At 35.5% G+C, this 15,779-nt stretch overlaps 1 protein-coding gene across 3 annotated transcripts in view; it reads left to right on the forward strand.

The window, feature by feature from the left end:
- Nucleotides 1-970: 970 nt before the first annotated feature.
- The window catches only part of RBM25 (RNA binding motif protein 25), a 41,518-nt gene continuing 26,709 nt past the window's right edge, over nt 971-15,779 (forward strand). For 2 of the 3 annotated variants that reach the window (XM_032228516.1, XM_032228532.1), the window contains exons 1-8: nt 971-1,100; nt 2,106-2,183; nt 7,258-7,375; nt 7,584-7,633; nt 8,992-9,162; nt 11,026-11,083; nt 12,234-12,394; nt 15,158-15,340. In XM_032228516.1, coding sequence (XP_032084407.1) covers nt 2,145-2,183; nt 7,258-7,375; nt 7,584-7,633; nt 8,992-9,162; nt 11,026-11,083; nt 12,234-12,394; nt 15,158-15,340 — 780 coding nt within the window. In that variant the 5' untranslated portion in view covers nt 971-1,100; nt 2,106-2,144. The remainder of the gene's footprint in view (nt 1,101-2,105; nt 2,184-7,257; nt 7,376-7,583; nt 7,634-8,991; nt 9,163-11,025; nt 11,084-12,233; nt 12,395-15,157; nt 15,341-15,779) is intronic. The other variant, XM_032228524.1, reaches the window with a different exon arrangement.

A 15,779-nucleotide genomic window follows, 5' to 3' on the forward strand; every position in this document is an offset into this window, starting at 1 on the left:
AAAGAATTGAGGCCTTTGAACTATGGTGCTAGAGAAGTCTCCTGCAAGCCCCTAGGACTGCAAGGCAATCAAACCGGTCAGTCCTAGAGAAGATCCACCTTGACTGTTCTTTAGAAGGCCAGATCCTGAAGATGAAACTCAAATACTTTGTCCACCTAATGAGAAGGAAGGACTTATTGGAGAAGGGCCTAATGCTAGGAACGATTCAGAGCAAAAGAAGGGGACAACAGAGAATGAGGTGACTGGATGGAGTCACTGAAGCAGTAGGCAGTGAGCTTAAATGAATTCCAAAGGATGGTAGAGGACAGGAAGGCCTGGAGGAATATTGTCCATGGGGTCACGATGGGTCTGACACAACTTCACAACTAACAACAACAAAGTCGAGGACTACCTGTACAATAGCACAGGAACACAGTTATTTTACTGTTCTTCAATCTTTCGCCATCATTTGTCCTAATCGTTTAAGGCAAAAATCCGATTCAAGGGTAGAACATAGAGGGAGAAAAAATAGCAACTGTGAGACAGTGAAAATGACAACTCTTTCCCTCTCGGCATTTAATGCTTCTAAAAATTAGGAGTGTAAGATCTAGTCTGGAAAAACCACCAACACCAGATCGTATTAAGATTTTTTTGTATCTCTTTGCCAGCATTTATTGCTGGTCCGGATTTTTTCCAATTCAGATGAGTTAACATTATAGATTCTTTTAAAGCTGAATCCGAGAGAAATGTTCTAAAGTCAAAAAGAAAGAAGAGCGTCTCCCCAAGACCGCTTCTTCCGATGGGACAAGCACAGGAGTGTCTGGAGAGAGGACGGAAGTCGGCGAACCGTAGACCCAAAACAATTGCTAGAGGTGCCAGTTCCTCGAGATACCTCTAGAACTATTCATCTACTTCTCCATGATCAAAACGTAACGCGGCGCTGGGCGGTCTTTGGCGGAAAGCCGAGGCGGGGTGAGGGGGGGGGGGCGTTGTTCACGTGACCGTCCAGCGTAACGCGACGGCGCCTGTGGCTCTGAGTGGCGCGTTTGCGGCCTAGTTTCCTTTGCCGGGTCGAGAAGAGTGGAGGCTGTCGGGCCTGTTGTCTTCGGGCGCTGCTTTCGGTGAGAGAGCGGGGCAATGCCCGTGCAGCATTTTATCTTTATGGATTAAAGAGGCGGGACTGAGGGGGGGCATCGGATTTGGGTGACTTGGGGCACCCGTGTCGGGGGCCCTTCAGGAATGGGGGAGGACTGAAGGTGGCCCTTTTGGAGCTTTTCAGGGAAGGTTATGACGCTTTGTGTGGGGGGGGGGGTGAAGGGACGAGATAAGGTTTGGATGCTTCCCCTTTTCTTTTAAAGCATCGTGCTCCATGGTGGGTGGGTGGGGAAAAGGGGGTGTAGAAGGCGATAGGGGCGATACCGAAGGCCACTCTGTCGAGGCCTGAAAGCCGGCCCGTTCGGAGTAGATCTCCCCCGAGCCCATCCATCTGGGTTGGCTTGCATGCAGTCACCTTGGCGCTTGACCAGCGCGGCATCGAGGGGTGAATTGGCGTGTGGGAGGGAATCATTGCGAAGCAACCCTCCGCCCGCAGGCAAAAAAAAAAAGATCGTTTAAAACACGAGGGTTGCTGTGTTGTTGGTTTTTTTTTGAAAACTAATAAACGGATTACGAGGTGGGTTTTTTTTTGAAAACTAATAATCTCAGAGACTCCAAAAGGATCCTTAGAGGAGCTTTTGCGGTCCGGCACTGTTTTTTTCAGAAAGCAGCTCATTTAGAAAACAATATTAAAAGGGCTCGTTTTTATATCACCTTCAGCGTTTCTTGAAATGGAAGGTTTTGTAGAACCGTGCAAGTCTCAGAGTGTGAGGATCAATCACGATCGTTTTAAGTAGCGATTAATCATCCCTGAAAAGCACCACGGGGTTATGCGTTTATTTTTTATGGATCTGCCGTCTTCTGCGGACATTTTTAAATACATTTGTAATCTTATACTTGCTTATCTGAAATTTAAGACAAACTTGACTTTTTTTAAGGGGGATTGCCCTGTAAATGGTATTAAATATGTGCTCTAAGCCCCAAAATATTTACCTGAAATGAAATCTAAACGAATTAAATTTGTAATCCAGAAAAGAGAAGGTAATCTCAGAAAAACAGATGGTAAGGTAATGAGAAGATATGAGGAGATAATCTCAGAAAGACAGGTGGTAAGTTGACTTTAAGTGCATCTTTTGTGTTTAGCTTTGAAATGTGGTTATCCATAGCCTGTTAGATGCTTTATTGTATTTCAAGTTTTAGGTGCTGGATGTAGTTTCTTTCTCTTGCTTTTCTCTCCTTGCTTCAGTCAAGATGCCATCAATTAAAGAAGAGAAGGTGGCAGTTGTGGCTAGGAGGGCCTTTGCACAGTCTTGTGCACCAGTTCCTAGATCAGGAGGCTCTGTCCACAGTCACTCATGCTTCCCCATTGGACTACTGTAGAGTAACACACTATACATGGACCTCCCCTTGAAGAGTATCTGGAAGCTTCAAATACAGAATATGTGTTTCCAGAACCTCATATGTTCCACAAGCTGCATATATTGCCACTTTGCTCTGGGTCCAGTTCAAGTCCTGGTATTATCCTTTAAAGCCCTTCCTGGTGTGTGACCAGGTTATCTGAGAGACTGCCTCCCCCTGTTACATCTGCCTGTCCTTCTGAGTAGTAGAGAACGCAGGCTGTGGGTTCTGTCTGTTAGGGATTTACACTTGATGGGTACCGGGAGGCAGGCATTCTCCCAGTCCCAAAGTGAGGTGAGGCTCCATCCCTGTTGATGTTCAGAAGGTCCCTCAAGACCTGGTTTTGTTACCACGCTTTTTCCCAGGGGACCACTGAAATCTTATAATGGGTTATAATGACTGCAGCTGATAATTATTTTGCCATACAGTGTTTCATTTTTAATAATGTCTTTTAAATTTTAAGAATGACTTTTTATGTATTTATTCTAATTTATTGTTGTACAACACCATATTGGTAAACTGTCTATATTTTTAATAGTTATTAGAAATTCAGGAACTCTTCTTTGGCAAATTCTTTATGTGCGCTTGATTTTTATTGAAGTTATAACATTTTTTTATAATGTTCTTTATTAATATTTTTCTTGAGTTATAAAGTAATGTAAAATACAAAATACAAAGTAAATAGGAAAGCAGTGGGGAGGAAAAGAGGAAGGAGACGTGAGGAAAGGTAAGAAAAAAGAAAAAGAAACATTGACTTCCAACTATGTTACAGTAAAATAAGGAATTAACATCAAATCACAACTTTTTGCTTTTTTATAATAACATGAATGATATAGAGATATATCAGTCTAATCAGTAAAACCCAAAGTCAGTTTCATTCTTCTCCACATCAAGCACATCAAGTTCAGAAGCAGACTCCATGTGGAAACAAAAGTACTTATAATGTCCAGTCGTGTGATTCCTGAATATCTTTTTCTCTATTCTGTTTTATAGGGGAAAATGTGTGCTTTGTTAATTTTAGAATTTGCAGAAATACTCCATAGATTTTATCATTATACCAAAGTAACCAAACCAGAACAATTGATTATTAATAAAGTACTACTTGTTCTTGAAAATGCCACCTGACACTAACTTCTGTTATTTCCTCATATAGTTACAATAATTACTTGGGAAAAGTTCTGAGAGGAACCACTGATGAATTTAGCTGAATCAATTCAATTATTTCAGAAGTATTTTGCTCATTAGTAAGGCCATAATGATACATTAAATAATGTTCTATATTGTGTAATGTAGTTTTTGGATAACTCTGTCATGGTCAATGTCTGGTTTCATCCAGTTGTTTGTATTTCTTTTTTCTTTTACTCAATTGGAAGAAGGATTCCCTTCCTTAACATTTTCCTTTTGTTTTCTGCTGTTTTTCTTTTTGCTGCATATGCTTCATTTTACATATTTTCATTTGTAGAACTTTTGTTTATTTTCTAATTTTAGATTTTTTAAATATTATTTAGTCAGCCTTTTATTCTTTACTTATGACCCCTTCTGTTTCTGAATTAAGCTGATTTCCTCATAGATTTCATGGATCAGAAATTGTTCTGTATCTCTTTGTTATTGATTAATCTTCATTTTATCAGTTATATTTTGCTTATTTAAATTATTCTTAATTTCTGAACATAAAACCAGTTAAATTTGCTTTTTGAAACTTTGCTTTGGAAATACCATAATTGGAAAAACCACAACTGACACAATCACATATGCTTTCATTTTTCTATTGTTAAACTTTCAGAGTTTAATAATCTGCCTTCAGATGACTTTTTATGTGAAAATAAATTAAGTGAGAGATGCTTTCAAATAAATATAGAATTACAGCCTCATCTAATCTGCTTTTGAATATAAGAATGAAGAGATAAAGCACTTTTTGATTGAATATTTATTTTGTTTTATTTTGTAATTCTACAAAATCATTTAAAACAGATTACATAAAGAATTTATATCTGAGCAAGCAATAAATAATTCTCATCAATGAGCAAAAAGGCTCTGTCTTGTATAAGGTTTTGCTAGCCTGCTTTTTTAACACCCTAATAAAAGTATTAATCTCTTCTTTATCAGCCCCTATTAGAAAGTAAAAGCATGTCAAAAATTCAGCAAATTTATAGAGTATGCAATATTTCATCTACAGGACTATTTGTTTCACTAGTTCATGTAGAAGAATCTTTAGCACAACTAGCAGGGATGCACAGCAGGCCAACAACAGATTCCTTTCCACTTCTGGCAGCTGACTTTTTGTGCTGATTATATGAGAAAACTTTTCATTTTCAGTGTGTCCAATCTATATAGAATTATAGTAGACTAGCATCAATGGGTGGATTCTCTATGGCTTTGTTGTCAACTAGAATGGTGGATGTCAGTTTGTTTTGTCTCCAATCTATGTTTCCCTGTTAAATATGCAAAATTTAACTGTGTACAATCAGTTCAGGAACCAATTGGAAATGCTGGAGGAAGGAGAGAATGATTTCCATTCTTCCTCCACCATTTCACTGCACTATGTACTTATTGGGAAGGTAGTAGGGCACCTTTGCCATAATATATATAAGGCTAAGTAGGTCTTTAGAAGTGGTGTGACCATAGTTCATTTATTTGCTCCTGACCTATACAGAACTCCTTGTAGTGCCATATGCACCATGGTTACAAGAAGAATGCTTAAATATAATTGCAGCAAATAATTAATAATCCAGAAAATAGCATAAATAAAAACTCCAGCTCTCTAAGTAGCAAAAATAATATATCTCAACCTAGACATTTTTGGAGAAATATTGGAAGTTACCCTGAATCACCTCGCAGTGAGATGGACAACAAACAAATTAAATAAATAAACATATTATTAGCTTCAGAAAGTCATATGGGAACGGATACCAGGCATTTGAACACATTGAGCCTGTTTCACAAATGGAATGCTGCTACAGAAAAGACCTTTTAACCAATCATGTCCAAATCCTAGTTGGAAGAAGATTGCAGCATACAGATAGTCCTCGATTTATAACAGTTCATTTAGTGACCATTTGAAGTTACAATGGCACTGATAAAAGTGACTAAAAGTGGCCTTTTTCGCGTGACCATTGCAGCATCTTCTTGGCAGTTGCTTCTTTAAACTGTAACAAGTGTTCTGGTGCTTTTCTAAGAGTTTTTGGAACACCTCTACTGAACTAGTAATTAACTTAATCAGCTTTTATGAGTACTGGGTTAACTACATTTCTAAAATGTGTGCTCTTCAATCAGAAATACAATTTTAATAAAAATAATTTAAATCAATTTGACTGAATTTAATAGAAATGCTATTGCTACACAATGGTATATATGACTTCCTATTTAAACAATTGTAATGTCATCTGTGTAACAACTTGGAACTATTGTTTTAACCCAGTAATAGAATAATGTCATCCCAAAAGGGAAAGCAAGCTAAGGATCATAATGAAATTCTTTTTTTATTTGAGACCAACACAATTAGGTGTGATAGAATTAAACAAATGATTATTGGTTACTGACCCTAAATAATTTATAATAAATCATTTTTACAGAAATTTTAGATTTTATAACAAGTAGACACATTTTCTAGTACAATCAAAAACTACATTAGTTGATAAAAATGCTTAAAGAGATATTATTTTTCAGTTGTGTAAAGATGTATCTGGTTTTGTCCAATGAGCCACTGCTGAATTAGACCCTAAAGAGAGAGCTGAAAATAACATTATGAACTTGTATCAAATGCATCTTCCACTAAGCTGTTGGAATTACTCTGGATATTTTATTATAATGATAAAGAACATTAGAAGAAGTTTTAGATGGCTGAAGCTTGGTAAATTGAAATGAAATAAGTTATATGTTGCTTTAATTTCCTTATGTTTTATATTTCCAAAGTACTTTGTTGTTCTGTTCAAGTGATCCCACTTTTATTTGGTATTTTTTTATATTTAATCTTTGGCACATTGGAAAGATTTTTAAGTACTTTGTTGTTCTGCTCAAGTGATCCCACTTTTATTTGGTATCTTTTTATATTTAATCTTTGGCACGTTGGGAAGATTTTTTTAAGGATACATTTCAGTTCTGTTCATTACTTTATTCTGTAATATACTAAACTCTCCCTTTATTGTGGAGTTTCAGATTAAATCAGATTCCTTTACTACCATCATGATTTGTTTGATAGGAGTCAAGTGAACATTAGAGCAAACATGTTTTTCCTTGATGTCAGTTTGAGGTAATTATGATGAGAAAGTCAGTATTCTGCAAGTCAGCCTCTGTCAGTACTCTCCAAGTGAGGTGACTCCATCTCTGCCTTACAGTACTACATTCAGTGAAGAAAAACTACTTTCCAGAAACTGGAGACTCAGCAGTCCTCATAGAAAGCATCTGTAGGTATAACTTGTGCTCCAGATGGCCCATCTACGTGCTGGAATATTACGAACTATTTGAAAGTATAAATATTTGAGGCAATGCATATCTTGATCCAAGCTACTATTTATATATATACATTTTATGAATGTTATTATTCATGTAAAATAGCAAAGCCCTGAATTTACTCTCTTAGGACTCTCTTACTTATTTTGTAGTGAATAGTCCAGAAGAGCTGTTATTTCTGTTTATCTTATGTAAATTAATATTTCTTCACACATTAGTATCCTCAAAGTAGAAAGTTAGAGATAACTTTCATAGGAAATTTTCTGTAAATGCTCAGTAATGGACATTTCAAAAGATTCATGGTTCTGAATCTGATTGTTCTCTGCTTTTTTTTAGGTTCTTTTTAAAATGTCTTTTCCACCTCACTTAAACCGTCCTCCGATGGGAATCCCAACCCTTCCACCTGGAATTCCACCTCCACAGTTCCCAGGTTTTCCTCCACCTGTACCTCCTGGTAAGTTACATCAGAAACTCATCAAATTAGCCTCATTTTCCCATCACTGATTAATAAATCTTTAAAATCGCAATTAACTAAATATACCTGGGTACGTTAATTAGGAAAATAATCTTTATAAATATAGTTTTGTTGCATTTCTGTTTAATAGGTATTTTAAAATTGTGGTTGATTCTTGATAAACTGTTAATACAATCTCACTTCACAGGGACTCCAATGATTCCTGTACCAATGGGTATTATGGCTCCTGCACCAACGGTAAGCATAATATAAAATACTACTTGTGTAAACTTTATGGAAATAATTGCAAGATTTGATTACTTTTATGTCATCTTTCAAAATATCATTAGTATCTAACTAATAATAGCAATTAATAGTAATCAATTACAAAAATATTGAACATGGCTAGCCAGCTGGTGCAAAGCTAGATCGCCCGCTGTAGTGTACTGTAGATAGTACGCATAAGTGAACAAAATGAACTAACAATCTTAGGCTGCCAGAACTACTCTGTGGTAAAAAGCATTGTAGACTTCCTTGACTGTGTACGGCCATACACTAAAAAAAAAGATCATCATAGATTGATCAGTATAATAATAGTCGCCTATATTTTACAAACTTAGGGTCATATTCAAGAACACAGGACTCTCCTTTCTTTGAAAAACTGCTTCTACTCTTGGTCATGTTTTAAATTAGGTTAAAGTTAATTAAATCTAATAATACTTTGATTATTGTTTGCAAAATATCTTGAAATCATTGATACCCATTACCCCAATAATCATGGTGGAAGCCAAGAAAGAACGGGTTTTACAATAAAGAGGAAGAAATTGAGTTTCTTAATTGGCATGCTCCAAAAATAAAAGAAAAATCACTTGTAAAGAATGAAAAATTTATTTGCGTTGATATCCATTTCCAAAAGATCGTTCAGTTGTTTGAACACAGGGATGGGCAATTTTATGGCTGTTGGAATACTCCCCAATCCTGTGGCCAAATTTGGTGGCAAAACTTTGTATCAAAAAGTGCATAATAGATGCACTAACTTTAAAATACACTACTTGCTACTCTAAACATTTCAAACCTACAAAATGGAGGGGAAAAGCAAATGCTGAACTTATTACATGATTGGGTGCAATCCAGGGAGCCAAAATAATAGCTTTTAACAAAGTTGCTGCCAAATTTCAAAAAATAACCATCTCTTTTAATTAATACTTCCAAATTTTATTCCTCTCAGGTGGCATTTTAAATATGAAGCAATGTATGTAGATTATTAAACATTTCTAAATTTAAATAGAAATATTTTGAATTTCTATATAATTTCCCATTTGGATTATTTTTGCATGCAGGTTGATTCTTCCAGAATCACCTGAAAAAAAATGTATGAAATCTCTGTTGTAGAGAAAACTATTCAGGCAAAATTAATTAATATTGATCTTCAAAGTAAATATGATTCAGGATTTATATAGCATTTGTTTTCAGTAGTGTATTGTTTAAGTTATTTGATCATTTTATTATGTTAAATAATGTGGTTCTTCTACAATTCTGGACTTTTTCTTCTAATGAAGATAGGATAAGGGTTTTTCCTCTCTGAAATTTAACAGTAGGAATCTCTTTATTTTCAGGTATTGGTTCCAGCTGCAGTGTCGATGGTTGGGAAACACATGGGTGTTAGAAAGGAACATCCAGGTCTAAAGAACAAAGAAAATGATGAAAACAGTGGTCCCACCACCACTGTCTTTGTAGGCAACATATCTGAAAAGGCATCAGATATGCTTATACGACAACTTCTTGCTGTAAGTAACATAACAGTATTAGAACTTTATTAAAATTTATTTATTTATTTATTTATTTTATTAAATATATTTATATGCTGCCCAATCCCGAAGGCTTACAAAAAATAAGAGAAAAAAAAAACACATAACGAGAAAAGAAACAGTTTAAAAACAGCAACACCCTCATACATTCATTCTAATCGGGGCTGGACCTCAACAGTGAGGTCAACAGCACCAGGCCTGCCGGAACAGCCAAGTTTTTACAGCTTTCCTGAAGGCCATGAGAGTGGGTATGGTCCGGATCTCTGGGGGTAGCTGGTTCCAGAGAGTCGGAGCAGCCACAGAGAAGGCTCTCCTCCGAGGGCCCGCCAGCCGACACTGTCTGGCTGACGGCATCTGAAGGAGGCCCAATCTGTGGGATCTTACTGGCCACTGGGTGGTATGTGGCAGTAGGCGGTCTCGAAGGTACTCTAGCCCTAAGCCATGTAGAACTTAGTCCTGCAGACCTTAATTTGGATATTTTGATATCTGTTTTGTTATACTTGTGTACTGATTTAAAATGCTCCATTGGGCAAGATTTAAACTTGCAACTTATGGCATTTCACTTCCATGCAGAATTTTTCATCTCAGCTTCATATGGTAGTGAAAAGTTACTCTCATTTTCTATACATTCACAAAGTATCATGTATATGGTGTGTGTGTGTCTTTGTCTGTTTGTCTGCAATGCCTTTCGAATATTTTGAATGTTATTTGTTGCACAGCCATTGATAAGTGACAGTAGTAATTCTAGTAATTACAGTCCAAAATATATGGAATACCCAATATTATCTCTTGCTGCATTAGCCAAATAAATTTCCATTCCACTATTGCTGCCATCATGCCTGGCCATGGACCCAACAAAACATCCTTCAATGGGGTTAGAAATATTGCTCAGGCATGATCTATGAAATTAGAATTTGAATGATACAAGCAGCAATATTTTTGTGAAGAAAATACTTAATAGAGTGCATAATTGTTAAGTGTTGTCAAGACACTTGTTTTCTGGTGACCAGAAAATGGTCAGATGTAGCTATTTCAAGAATAGTCTTTGTCATCTTTCTACCTTGCCATTTATAGTCATTTTTCTTATGTCAGCCTGTGCACTATATTTCCAAAATATGTGTTTGCACCTGTGTTTGTTTTCCCAATTGCACAGTGGCAGATAGGACAGCACTCCAGAGGGTTAACATCATTGCCCAAAGGATCATTGGTTGCCCTCTCCCCTCTTTGGAAGAGCTTTATAGCTCCCATTGCCTTAAGAAAGTTCAAAGATCCATCTCATCCGGGCACACTTTTTGAACTATTACCATCTGGCAGACGGTTCAGAATAACAAAAAACAACAACAAATAGGCTAAAAAACAGCTTCTATCCCAGGACAGTAACTATATTGAATTCTATGGTATAGTGCAATATTAATGCAATGTCGGGTTTTCAATTTCAATTACATAGCATGTGAAGGATGTGTGTGTTTTTATTTTTATAGTTATAATGTACACTGAAAATGGCATTTAATTTTGTTGTACGATGTGCAATGACAATAAAGTAAACTTAACTAAATATATGAGTTTTTGCTTTCTGGTCATCTTGAAAGTGCAATAAGTCTTTATTTGGATCAGGATTGACTGATTTTTGCAGTTCATGGTAGTCTTAGTAACTGTCCAAATCAAAATTCAGGGACCTCTATCTTCTTTATATAATAATTAAATGTATTAATCGTTAACAGGAATTATTCTAGAAGGCATTCCTTAAAAATAAAACTACCTAGGGAAGACCATTTTCTTCTTATGATGCATATTCAGCCATTGTTCACTAACATTTATGCCTTTTTAAACAATGTTTTTCAGAAATGTGGGTTGGTTTTGAGTTGGAAGAGAGTTCAAGGAGCATCTGGAAAACTCCAAGGTATGTGCATTTTCTTGTTTTTATATGTGTATACACAAATATGTGTGTGTATGTGTGTGTATTTATTTGTATATGTGTGTGTATGTATGTAGATAGATGATAGATAGATAGATAGATAGATAGATAGATAGATAGATAGATAGATAGATAGATAGATAGATAGATAGATAGATAGAAGTGTTATGTCAAAGCACCTGGTATGCCCAAATATGGGAGAGAGCACACTGCTTCCCTTTTGCCTTTCAGCTCCACCCTAGGAGCCTCCCAGGCAGAAAACCATTTTTGTGTTGCATTTGTGCTGATTAATAAATAGATCTAATAGTATAGATCTATTTCAAGCTATTTAGCTCTCATCAGCTAGCCATACCCTTAGTGGGATTTGAGCTAAGGTAGGAGAGTTTGTGGCTTAGTGGCTAATACAAGTGCCTAACATGTAAAAACAGCCCAGGTTCGAATACATACATACTTATACAGACAGACACACACACACACACACACATATATATATTCATATATATGTACATACAAGGTTTGTTAATTTTCTCATATTCATTTATTTTATTGTCATATTTAAGTGCCCATCTTCCTCACAAAGGGACTCTGGGCAGTGTACAATAAAATATTAATAGCATAGAAAATAGTGTGTAAAATTTGAAAGAAGCAGGGAAGGTTAAAAATTGATTAAAAGGTGAAAGAGAGGGCTTTCAGTCCTCGCTGTCAATAGTAGTGAGAAAGAAACATGATGATACTTATTTGATAATTGCAATTGGCTTACTGAACTGTATTTGCATAATGCTGTTGTCTTCAGTGGTTTGCCTTAGTACCACCAAATATTGGTGACAATATTTCATCTGTTCCAGTTACTATCTTTATAATAAATCACTATGTGATTTTGAAATGTATTATTGCGCTTGATCAACTATTTTGGGCTTTTACTTAAGATACAGTAACAGAGAATAGATGCTCTTAACTTAACACTTGAATGTATAAGATTGAACAGACATTTTTTTCTGAATATTTAAAAATGTACTTTATAGAAGTCTTGATAACACAAAAAATAATTTGTATTGAAAAGCAGTCCTGTAATTGTCGATAGTCATTTGCCTGTATGACTTCTAAATTTATGTTCTAAATTCTCAATTATTTCTAGCTTTTGGCTTTTGTGAATATAAAGAGCCCGAATCCACACTACGTGCACTGAGATTACTACATGATCTCCAGATTGGAGAAAAGAAGCTACTTGTTAAAGTTGATGCCAAAACAAAGGCTCAGCTGGATGAATGGAAAGCAAAAAAGAGGGCATCCAATGGGGTATGTATACAAATTAAGAAATATATAAAATAGAAAATAATTGACAGACATACTTTCCCTATACTTCTTTTGTTGCTTTGTTTCTGTTCAGTCTGTTGTGTTGAGTTTATGATTCTTTTGTAGATTAAGCTCCACAGTACTCCTTTGTTTTCCAGTTTTCATGATCAAGAGTTATAATAAATTCTGTAACATTTGCTAAATGTTATAGAATTTATTTTTTACTTTACAAACATGAATGTATGTTAGGGATTTGCATTTGGAAGCTGTAGGCCAAATCCCTTCCCATGTTCATGCCCTTTTGAATACAATTGTTGTCCTCAGAATTAAAAATGACAGTGGTTTGACATAATTCTTTTAGTATTTAGGAAAAAGAGATCACATACATTCTTTGTTTAAGGAATTTAAGCCTTTTGTTTTTATGAGTTATAGCATAGTTATTTTGAAAAGAATTAATCAAATTAGTTCTGAATAGCACTTTCACTTTGCAAAATTATTTTATTATCACCTATCCAATTCCCTGTTAGTTCTTTTCAAGCTGTTCTTAATATGACAGCTTCTCTGTCAGCTCTAATCCCTTCCCTCCTCCTTTCCATGCTTCTTAGCTACTACTGCTTAGTGAGACTTTCCTTTTTCTGTTCTTTGTTTCTTCACCTGGCATTTGACTGGATAAACTGTCTTGGAATTTAAGGTGAGAGTCCCTTTGGTTTTCTCTCTAAAGAAAAGTTTTAGCAATAGTTTTTTTTAAGGTCACCGATCATTTGTTACTGTTTATTTTAAAGAATTTGAGATAGCATTTTAAGAGTATTGAATGGGGCACAATATTTCTTTATAATTAACGTATACATTAATAATTTATCTTCATAATCAGATTTTGTTTGCTGTTAGAATTGCAATCAGGGTTGCATTGTCATCTTTAGGAATATGAACATCTGGCTGTTTATAAGGAATTATTGAAAAAATTAAATTGTTTAATTCAGTTTTTTATATTTGTAATTGTAAGCAATTTCATTCGAAATGTTAGAATGTATTAAATGTTTTAAAAACTAAATAATGTGAGTTGAAGGAAAAACAGGAAGACTTGTTTCAGGTGTTATAATATATAACTTTCTTCAAAATTATCTTTTAGCAATGTTTAGAGACAATTTACAATAGACTACAAATAAATTACATGTACATAACATCAAATTTATTAATATATGCTATGATTACACATTATTGGGAAATCAAGTTTTATAGATTTAAAATTAAAGCTCTAAGACATTTTATCATGCAAGGTTGTGACAAGGTTCATATGAAACCATTTCTGTAATTTCTGCTTTATTAAAATAGTGTTGGACTATACAGATAGTCCTTAAGACCACAATTGAGCCCAGAATTTCTGTTGCTAATCAAGATAATTGTTAAGTGAGTTTTGCCCCATTTTAAGATAGTTGTTAAGTGAATCACTGCATTTGTTAAGTTGGTTACATGGCTGTTAAGTGAATCTGCCTTCCCCATTGAAAGTTGCAAAAGGTGATCGCATGACCCTAGGGCACGATAACTCACAAATATGAGCCAGTTGCCAAGAGTCTGAATTTTGATCATGTGACCATGGTGATACTGCAGGAATCATAAGCGTGGAAAAATGAAGTTACAATGGCACTGAAAAACATGACTTATGAGTGTTTTTCACTAAATGAATTGTAGGTTGAGAACTACCTATATTAACTTGGATTATCACCATACAGAGAAGATTAAAATTATATTATTTGCCACATGGAAAGATGCAAATGCACATCAGTTAATCTTGTTTTCAGAGTGTATACTTTATAAGGCCCAACTTTAATTAAAAGAATTTTTGCAAAGTTTCCGTATGCGTGTTTTCTGTCAGCAGGGAAGATAAAAAACAGCATCTGTCTCACAATCCTCAAGCTGCAAAATTAATAAGATCATCTGAGTAGTTGTGGAGCATTAATTTCCCAGTTTTGATATTGTAAGGAATCTATGACTTGTTTTACAGCTGAGTGGCAAAGCAGCTAAAGGATGTTAGGTTTTCATGGCCAGTTATGAACAACTCCTTCTTTGGCTTTTGCTCCTCACTCACCAAAGATCACTGAGGCTGTTTTTGGCAATGGCATCTAAGAGCATATGCCGTATGACTTATTTACCTTTCCACAGGAAAACATTGTGATAGCAATATCCATTTATATATATCAATGTTTTCTATTCTAACCTTGTAGTATAGATATTGTTTCATTCATGTTCATTGCTTGATAGTTTTGATGCAATACAGGTAGTCCTCGAGTTACGACCACAATTGAGCTCAAAATTTATGTTGGTAAGTGAAACATTTATTAAGTGAGTTTGCCCCATTTTAAAAATTTTCTTGTCACAGTTAAGTGAATCATTGCATTTGTTAAGTTAGTAACATGGTTGTTAAGTGAATCTGGATTCCAAATTGACTCTGCTTGTCAGAAGGTTACAAAAGCTGATCACCTCACCCCAGGACACTGCAGCAGTGGTAAATATAAACCAGTTGCCAAACATCTGAATTTTGATGATGAAACCATGGGGATGCTGCAATGATTGTGGGTGTGAAAAACAGTAATAAGTCACTTTTTTCAGTGTTGTAACTTTGAATGGTCACAAATGAACTCTTGCAAGTCAAGGACTACTTGTAATGGTTATGTTGCCTTAGCTATGTAGGGCAAGTAAGAGGATAAAAATATAAAAGATTGGTTTATTTGCCATTTCCATTATGACATTATTTATATTGTTTCTTAGAACTCCAGGCCAGAATCTGCAGCCGATGATGATGAAGCCCTGGATGAAGAAGCAAAGAGAAGAGACCAGCTAATTAAAGGGGCAATTGAAGTGTTAATTCGGGAATATTCCAGCGAGCTCAATGCTCCCTCTCAAGAGTCTGATTCTCATCCCAGGAAGAAGAAAAAGGAAAAGAAGGAGGACGTATGTGTTTTGATTTTGGACACAAACAGATTTACTTCATCTCTCCTTATAATAAGGGCCAAACTTTGTGCCATACATAAGCTCAAAGCATCTGATGAAACCACAAATCAACAAGCCTTGATGTTAGCAGCACTTACATGTTTCATACTGAAATTAAATCATTTCTAAATGCCAAACCCTGTGGATGATGTAGGTGTGTATACACAAGGGTTGAATGCCCAGACTTGGAGCTGCAGGTTTGATTCAGCCTTTCATCCCTTCAAAATTCATTTATTGAAATAATTGATGATTGTTCTTTATGATGGAGAGGTGTTTTGACATCTTAAACGTAAAAGTCCTGCCTATTAACATTTGTTATTTTAAAAGGCCAAAAAGCTCTGGGCCATAGGGGTTCACACTGATGTCATAATCACAAAGTACCTTCTTTGATGTCCTGTTT

This window comes from Thamnophis elegans, chromosome 1 (assembly GCF_009769535.1).
Source record: "Thamnophis elegans isolate rThaEle1 chromosome 1, rThaEle1.pri, whole genome shotgun sequence".
Lineage (NCBI taxonomy): Eukaryota > Metazoa > Chordata > Lepidosauria > Squamata > Colubridae > Thamnophis > Thamnophis elegans.